At 53.0% G+C, this 9,536-nt stretch overlaps 1 protein-coding gene across 2 annotated transcripts in view; it reads left to right on the forward strand.

Moving 5' to 3' along the window:
* Positions 1-6,168, forward strand: part of arhgap24 (Rho GTPase activating protein 24) — a 606,798-nt gene extending 600,630 nt beyond the window's left edge. For both annotated transcript variants that reach the window (XM_072496252.1, XM_072496253.1), the window contains one exon: positions 5,323-6,168. In XM_072496252.1, the coding sequence (XP_072352353.1) occupies positions 5,323-5,566 (244 nt within the window). In that variant the 3' untranslated portion in view covers positions 5,567-6,168. The remainder of the gene's footprint in view (positions 1-5,322) is intronic.
* The last annotated feature ends 3,368 nt before the right edge of the window (positions 6,169-9,536 follow it).

Below are 9,536 nucleotides of genomic sequence, written 5' to 3' on the forward strand. Positions count from 1 at the left end.
GTCGTCGTTCCCCTCCCCCCCCACCAGGCCGTCATGTTTTCCGATCATCCAGCGATGTTGGCCGCCGTGGCGGCAGCCGCGAATGTCTATGTTGCCCTGGATGAGGAGGAGGAGGAGGAGCGTGCCAGAGAGGCGGCGCAGGCTGCCGCAGAGGGACAGGCGGCAGCCGCCTAGGCTGGAGGGACACCTGACCGACAAGGCGAGGAGGACGTCGCGGCCCCACGGCAACAGAGGCACCCGAGGGCGCCCCGTGTGTACCGGCCCCGGCAGTCATACCAGGACCTCACGGACCAGGGAATGCAGCAGGAGACTCCGGATGAGGCGGGAAACCATGGCACACATCTGCCACCTGCTGGCACACCTGTCACCGCGTGGCACTGGCGGGGGACACCCTCTCCCCGTGTCCGTCAAGGTTACGGTGGCCCTGAACATTTATGCAACGGGGTCATTCCAGGCACCGAGTGGGGACATGTCCGGCATATCGCAGACATCGGTGCATCCGGGCAGTGACAGATGCCCTATATGCCATGGTGCACCGCTACATCCGCTTCCCCATGGACCGGGCCAGCCAAGATGCCCGGGCCGTGGGCTTCTCTGCCGTGGCCGGGTTCCCCATGGTCCAGGGCGCGATCGATGGGATGCACGTCGCCGTGCGGCCACCTGCAGATAACAGGGCCGTGTTCACCAATAGGAAGGGGACCTATTCGATGAACATACAGGTGGTCTGCGACCACCGCATGATGATCCTGCACGTCTGCGCCCGTTACCCAGGCAGTGTACACGACTCATACATGTTGTCGCGGTCATCCATCCCCGGCATGTACGAGGGACGCCATCCCCGGCTGAGGGGCTGGTTGCTGGGCGACAGGGGCTACCCATTGCGATCGTGGCTGATGACGCCTATACAGAGGCCACGCAATGAGGCGGAGAACCGCTACAATGATGCCCATGTAGCGACAAGGGGAGTGATAGAGAGGTGCTTTGGCGTGCTGAAGATGCGATTCAGTTGCCTGGACCTCTCTGGGGGCGCCCTCCAGTATTGGTCAGATAGGGTCGGCCGCATCATTGTGGTGTGCTGCGTCCTGCACAACATAGCCCAGCAGAGGGGCGATGTGCCGCAGGCAGAGGAGGGCGGAGTGGAGTAGCAGCAGGAAGAGGCGCAGTCCTCCCCAGATGAGGGGGATGGGGGTAATGGTCAGGGCAGACGGGGTAGACACAGGCGGGTGGCTGTCCACCGTTACCGGCTGGCCCAGCGGGCACGGGACAGACTGATGGCCGCCCGCTTCACTGACTAGATGGGCGTGGGAATCGGGTAGGATGGCCACAGACCGCACACCATGGCAACAGCCGACCACCCACACCCCCCACCCATCCACCCACCCAGCACCCTCACCCCCCTCCCCAACCCCACCCACCCCACCTGCATGCACACGCCCCCCCCCCCCCCCCCCATTGCCGATCCACCTGCGGCACAACGGGCCGGGCTCACACAGTTGCAGGTGGACGCGTGTCTACTGCAGGCCATGGAGGATGATGACAACCCGTCCTGCGGTGAGCTCCTGGCTCCACATCGTTGGACTATGTCTGACCTATGGCCACAGTACCACCATCCACCCGGACCATCCCTGCATGCGGCTGTGACACTGCAGCGCACGGTCCCGTCCTCTGCCCGGGGGATGTTGATGGCGGCCCGGGGGAAGGGGGCAGACTCACCTGGGGCTGAGGTAAGACCACCCCTCACACACACACTTGCGCTCAACATACATGACACCCCCCGCACGCTTTGGACAGAGCACAAAGGCAGCTTCTGTAGGTGTAACATTGACTTTAATAACCAAAGGAGTTTATGCACGTGCCCTAACCCCTAAAACTCATCTGTGCCCTGCACCCGTGCCAACTTACTCAGTGTCTAATTGTTTGGCCTTACAGGCCCTTTGACTACGTCTACGTGGTTCCCCAGACGGTACAGCAGAACTGGAGGTGGACTCCTGTGATTCCTGCCCTCTGACACTGGATCCCTTTGGCGGCCGTTTCCTGGGGCGTCCTGGCCTAGATGGGCCAGGCTGCGGCCCGGGCGACTGGGATGGCGAGCTGCCAGCCTGTCCTGCCCGTTGCCCACCCGATGCACCTGGGACGGAAGGGGGGGGAGTCCGAGGTGTCGCGGTGTACCGGGACCTCCCCTACAGGGGGAGCCGGAATGGACCACACCACCTCCTCCTCCCTCGGGGTGCCCGATGGCCCCCAGGCCTCTACATGGGTGGGGGATGCGAACGGACTGGCCATCCGATGCCCCCCCGACATCTGGCGCTACCAGTCCTGGAGGCCCGTGCTGGTATCGACAGGGGTCTGCAGGTTTGCAGCCACGGAGCCCAGGGGGTTGGCAAACCCTGTCTGTGACAGTGCGACGCCGGCTCGGGACTTTATCGGCGGGACTTCGGCCCATCCGGCCCGGAGAATCCAGCGGGGGGGCCCGCCAACCGACGCGGCCCACTTCCCACCCCCGCCAAATATCCGGTCCCGCAGACTTCGGCAACCGGCGGGGGGGGGGATTCACGGCAGCCCCCGGCGATTCTCCAACACGGCGGGGGGTCGGAGAATGACGCCCCACCCCCCACCGGGTCGGAGAATCGCCGGGGGCTGGCATGAGTCCCGCCCCCGCCGGTTGCCGAAGTCTCCTGCACCGGATATTCGGCGGGGGCGGGAATCGCGCCGCGCCGGTTGGCGGGCCCCCCGCTGGATTCTCCGGCCCGGATGGCCCGAAGTCCCGCCGATAAATTGCCTGTCCCACCGGCGTGGATTAAACCACCTTTTGAACGGCGGGACAAGGTGGCTTGGGCGGGCTCCAGGGTCCTGGGGGGGGGTGCGGGGCGATCTGGCCCCGGGGAGTGCCCCCACGGTGGCCTGGCCTGCGATCAGGGCCCAACGATCCGCGGGCGGGCCTGTGCCGTGGGGGCACTTTTTCCCTTCCGCCGCCGCCACGGTCTCCACCATGGCGGAGGCGGAAGAGACTCCCTCCACTGCGCATGCGTGGGAAACTGTCAGCGGCCGCTGACGCTCCCGCGCATGCGCTGCCCCGAGATCCCAGCTGGCGGGGCAACAAAGGCCGTTTCCGCCAGCTGGCGGGGCGGAAATTCGTCCGGCGTCGGCCTAGCCCCTCAATGTTGGGGCTCGGCCCCCAAAGACGCGGACCATTCCGCACTTTTGGGCTGGCGCGATGCCTGTCTGATTGGCGCCGTTTTGGGCACCAGTCGGCAGACATCGCGCCGTTTCGGGAGAATTTCGCCAAGATGTCACCCTTCAAAGTAGTAAAATGAGAGACAGTAAACTCATGGAGACAGACGTTGACAATTACCTGGCAATGTGGAAACTCCCTGCACCAAAAGGAAATTGAACTAAGATTGACATCAGGATCTATTCAGATTACTTCCTGATAGGAAGTGCCCGTGGAGTGACCTTGAAAGGACCCCAGTTAATCCTTAAGAAATGCTGGCTAAGATTAGCCTCTCCTGTCTCTCTCTCTTCCTGTCTGTCTTTATGTGCAAACATAATACAGAAACAACCACATTTTAATTTCCATAACCACTGAAATCAAACTGGATTGAATATCAGTTGGTTTCTACAGCAGGCAGTCAATCCACCACATTAACTTGTGGCAGTCAGGGGAGTGGAGATTGAATGGTTCCCCTCTTTCCCAACCACTTATTAGACAACAGGATTTTAAAAAGGATATGCATTCAGTTAATGTCTAACTATTTATGTGGTTGTGTCTGCAAGAGACAAGCAACAGGAGTTCCTTGAGTTTTTCAGAAAGGAAAGAGAATAGTATTTACTCGGTTTATGAAAAATAATATAAATGCCCCAACGTTTACATGTATACTCACTCGGAATTCCCCCATACACAGGGGCAGCACGGTGGAGCAGTGGTTAGCACTGCTGCCTCACGGCGCCAAGGTCCCAGATTCGATCCTGGCTCTGGTTCACTATCCATGTGGAGTTTGCACATTCTCCCCGTGTTTGCGTGGATTTCGCCCCCACAACCCAAAGATGTGAAGGGTAGGTGGATTGGCCATGCCAAATTTGTCCCTTAATTGGAAAAAATGAATTGGGTACTCTAAATTTATTTTAAAAAAAAGAAATTCTCACATACACACCAATAAGTGGCTGGTTTAGCACAGGGCTATATCGCTGGCTTTGAATGCAGACCAAGGCAGGCTAGCAGCGTGCCTCCCCGAACAGGCGCCGGAATGTGGTGACTAAGGGCTTTTCACAGTAACTTCATTTGAAGCCTACTTGTGACAATAAGCGATTTTCATTCATTTCATAAGTAACAGAGTGGGAGGATAGATTAAATTATTTTTTTAAAGTCCAGTAAGGATTAAGACTGTACACGTCTTGTAGGTTGATGGCTTGGGTGGATCTAGGCTGATCTCCGTGGTTTTTCTGGTTCGGCATTGAGGTGGTTAAAGGTACAGACAGACACTGCTGGCTTGAGTTCTTTAAAATCTCTATCTGTGGCACCTGGACAGTCAAACATTAGACAGGGTTTGAACTTGCAAGATGGAGAAAAAGAGAGACCCATGCAGGGGTCTTTTCTACTTTGATCTCTGGTCTGGGGAAAACAGGTTCTTAAACACAAAAAGTGTTAATTGGCTTGCCACATGATCCTCCCTCTACAACTGAGCAGTGACACAAATATGACCATGGTTGGTGTATTCCAGCTGGATGGTTTAAACATGATTAGATTATGGCTGGTGTGAATTCTTTTCTCCACCCAATTTATTGCCTGAGATGATTACATCTAATGTCTAGTCCCTAGTCAGGTGATGGAATGTTCTGAGATTGGGTTAGGATGATCCCATTCGCAATTCTTCAAGGTAATTGTCTCTGCTGGGGTTTTCTGGACAGGTTGGCTCCACCCTAATGGCTTTGGAATGCATTGAGTACAATTATGCAAATGTTTAACTAATTTAGGATTTGCAGTTTCAAGTCACTGAAATGTAGCTTCAGCCTTTTTTGAAAAAAACAATTAATTTGTTCTAGTTAGTAACTTAATGAAGTCATTTTTATAACACATGGCTTCATAACAAGATTTACTTCTAGACAGGAAGGTGAATTCCAACTGCATCCCATATAGTTTACTGCCATGATCCTATCTATCCATCATGTATGCCATTTTGGCGTAAACAGATGTGTGTTGTTTAAATAACATCCATAAACGTGAATGTGGTCAACTTTCAATCTAATTGTTGCATCTATCAAAATGAACATGAGTGTTTGATCATTTCCCCATCGTTCTTATTCATTTCTTCTTCCACTTTGCAGTTTGGAACAGAAAAACATTGAGCTGGAGTCGGAGGTAATGACACTCCACGAGGAACTGGACCAGGAGAGGAAGAAATATACCATGGTGGAAATAAAGATGAGAAACACAGAGCGTGCACGGGAGGATGCCGAGAAACGAAATGAAATGTTGCAAAAAGAGATGGAGCAATTTTTCTCGACATTTGGCGATCTGACTGTGGAGACACGAAGACCAGATAGAAGTAATACCATCTGGATACAGTAAAGATCCAGAAAAACAGGACAATGGATAGGGGGGGCAGAAAAGCCAGGTGACTGGTCACCTGACTGGTGTTAGCACTCATTGCAATTCAAAACCTTGAAGGAAATAAAATCATTTCAACTGTACTTGCCAGTATTTTAATTGTATACTTACCATGTTATTCTGACCTATAAGCTCCATGTAATTATATAACTGTTAAGTGTTACAGCTGGTTGTGTACATAGCTTAAATGAAAGCAAAATCAATGGCACCTATCAAAAAATGTATGTCAAACTGAAAAAGGAAACTTTTAACAAAAGCCTTGTATTTAAACTGCTAAAGTTAATATTATTGTGTTGCAATCTAGCTTTTTATCAAGGCTTTTTAACTTGCACTTAACAAGCTATTTTTTAGCATTGTGGTACAGTTGGCCTGTTTTGTAATTTTTTTTTGTGACCCCCCTCTGGGGACAAGAGAATACTGAAGAATTCAACGATTATGGAATGGGCAATGGGATATATAAAGCTAAAATGTTGCCTAGCGATGCTTCATGTGCCATTTTACTTGTTCATGACCAAAAAAGTGTACATATTTTATAAAAAAGTATAACAGATGAATTACCTAAACCTTTTCTTCAGTCTACTGCTTTATTCCAATGTGTAATTTAACATGCCAGGGTCAACAAGATTTCTGAGTGTGTACACAGGTTACATGTATCCTTAATGCCAGTACATGGGAACGTAAGGTAAAGTCACCATAGTCCTAGATGACCATAGCTGCTTTCCCCTTTTGAGGGGGAGAGCTGACTGGTGGTGATTTAACCCGAGGGTCACCACACCTCAGGCAAGGGGCAAGGTTGAGAAAGCGGGTCCTTATTGAATCACCTCAGCCGGTACGGGGACTGAACCCACGCTGTTGGCCTCGCTCTGCATCACAAAACCAGCTGTCCAACAAACTGAGCTAAATATTCTAAATGGTGCCGCAATCTCTAGACGCCCCACCGCAGACTCAGGACCCTCCCAACGCCGCAACTCACCAATAAGAGTGTCATCGAGCCCCCCTGTACCCCACCTGATAAGGCAGGGCACACCAGGTCTGATCCCTGGTCCAGGCATGATGCAATATGGGCACCTTGGCACTGCCAGCCTGACACCTTGGCAGTGCCCCTGCCAGGCTGGCAGTACCACCTGGGCACCTTGGCACTCAGGTGGCATTGCCAGGGTACCCAGGTGACACAGCCATGTCTACTCCATGAGGCGGGAGGCAATGATGGGGACCCTAACCCTCCTGCCCATGCACACCCTTGTCCCCAGCTGGTCTCCATCCTCCGGATCCTCAGTGGCCTTTTTCTCGACTCCCTCCTGAACGTCCTCCTTGTCCGAGGACACATGCCGCTCCTCCAGGTATTCCTCAGGAAGATTGTTGCCCTGCTGCAGAGCCAGGTTATTTAGGGCGCAGTAAACTATCACCATGCGGAAGACCCCCTGAGGGGCTATACTGGAGGGCCCCATCAGACCCCATCGAGGCACAGGAAGCACATCTTCACCGGTCCCCTAGAACATACAGTGCAGAAGGAGGCCATTCGGCCCATCAAGTCTGCACCGACCCACTTAAGCCCTCACTTCCACCCTATCCCCGTAACCCAACAACCCCTCCTAACCTTTTTTGGTCACTAAGGGCAATTTAGCATTGCCAATCTACCTAACCTGCACGTCTTTGGACTGTGGGAGGAAACCGGAGCACCCGGAGGAAACCCACGCAGACACGGGGAGGACGTGCAGACTCCGCACAGACAGTGACCCAAGCCGGGAATCGAACCTGGGACCCTGGCGCTGTGAAGCCACAGTGCTATCCACTTGCGCTACCGTGCTGCCCCTGAAACTAAATATTTAGCCATTCCTTGAATTTTAACTCTTTTGAATTCAACCAATTAAACTAAATGAAGCAAATTAAGGAACAAATTAAAAGGGGCAATCCATTAAAGGGCACCTCCCAAATCAAAACAAAGAGTAACGGAAACTTACAGAATTCAAACCTGCAGTGCCCACCAAGCAGGGAAGGCCGCAATGGTGCCAGTGGACACTGCATGCTCCCTCACCAGGGACACCCGGCCGCAAATGAAGCTGCAGAAGAGGGGCTAATGTTGCTCTTTTTAGCCTTAGTTTATTAGCTCTGATTATGTCACCTTTGCTCACGAGTCGCCAGGTATCTTTCTGATACCGCCACGTGGTTCAAGCTCAAGTTATGATTAATAAGTCAGCACACCGCTTAGTAAGATTGAAATCAATGGTCATTTATCATATACAACAATTAATGCTTACACAATAATCCTACTATCTATATCGAAACCTACCACTACTGGCCAATACTTAACTTTAGGAAGAGCCCACCAGGTCAGGGAAACGAATGGCTTATCGAATTGAATCTGGCCTGCGGGATTCAAAAGGCTGATACGGATCGATGGTTAGGAATCTCTATCTGGTAGCAATCGCTGGAGTCAAACTTACGGTTCTTTGCTGAAGGTTCTTGCGAAGGCTGCGAGCAGGTGAAGAAGGGAGAGAGAGAGAGAGATCTGAACTTGGCCCCTCACTTTATAGGGCCCAGGGGCTTCCCGCCTCTCGGGGCGGCCCTTGACCCTGAGTCCCAAGTGATTGGACTTGTTCCCAATCACTGGGTTCGATATGTCCAATAACGGGGCGATTCCTCGATCGGGGGGTGGTCGTTCACCTGTCTTTGTTTCGGCCACTGCAGGCACCGACAGGTCTGGCCCAGCATTCAATTGCTAATATGTTGCAATTGATCCCGGGGATACCGGATTAAACTGCAGATGTCTGGGTTGATGTGCTGCTAATAGTCTTGAGAATCGATCTGGGCCGACTTCCCCAGAGCCGAATATGCTATTCTGTCTGCAGCTGTCCGTTTGTGTCCTGTTGGCTGCTTTTCCCATCAGCCTTTTCGGTTAGCCATTTTAAATCGGGTTTTGGCCAAATTAATAGGGAATCAGCCATTTTAGGTGGCTACACTAACAGTCAGGCTGGACGACCTGATCGATCACCCATTGCCTGGTCCTGTTAATGGCAAGTTTTGCCAGCCCCAGGAGCAGGTTAACAAGGAGGTGCTCCACCTTCCCTGCCTCTCTCTGCACCGGGTTCCCGCAGATCGGGAGCGTGGGGCTGAAGTGCAAACAAAACCTTAATGAAATGTTTGATAAATAACTAAAAAGGGGGTGCAGCCTAAAACATTCTACACAGACATGGTCCGCAGACTCCAGAAGGCTGCAAAAAAGGAAGGCGTTCCTTGAGTTTGAAATATTTTAATTAAAACAGTAAACATTACAGTTATACAAGGCCAAACACTGGTACAAACACTAATTTTGCATTGGAGAAACTGGGTACCCTGGCCTGTGTACCAACGTACTGGGAGTGGGGGGCAGGATATTCTGATGATTAGAATGGTAAACAGCACAGTTGTAGAAAAATAAATGGTACAAGCACCAAACTCTGCGCGAGAGACGAGGAGCGGGATTCTCCATTACCCGACGCCGACAACGTAATCGGTGATCGGGTGGAGAATCCCTTCCAACGCCCAAATCGGGAGCAGCGCCAGTTTGACACCGATTTTTGAGTCTCCGTCCCCTCCGAAATGGCGTCATCGGTTGCGCGCCACAAGCGGTTGGAAAGGCGTCGGCACGTCATCGGAAGCCCCTCTCCCGATGGGCCGAGTTCCCGACGACACGGAATCCTTATGCTATTTTTGTTCACCGACCCTGCGTGTCAGTTGCAGACTGTGTCCAGCGCTGCCACAGTCGGGGGGGGGGGGGGCTTTGGAGAGGGCAGAGGGGACTAGTGGAGGGTAGTCCGGGTGTCGAGGGGCGTTACTGGGGGTCATTATTTGGCAAGCCGGGTCCACGAGCGGCCAGCGCCATGTTGCACAGTGTGGCGGCCGCCATGCACATGTGCAGCCACGGACCTCGCCATTCTCCAGCCATTTTTGC

Source organism: Scyliorhinus torazame, chromosome 3, assembly GCF_047496885.1.
Source record: "Scyliorhinus torazame isolate Kashiwa2021f chromosome 3, sScyTor2.1, whole genome shotgun sequence".
Lineage (NCBI taxonomy): Eukaryota > Metazoa > Chordata > Chondrichthyes > Carcharhiniformes > Scyliorhinidae > Scyliorhinus > Scyliorhinus torazame.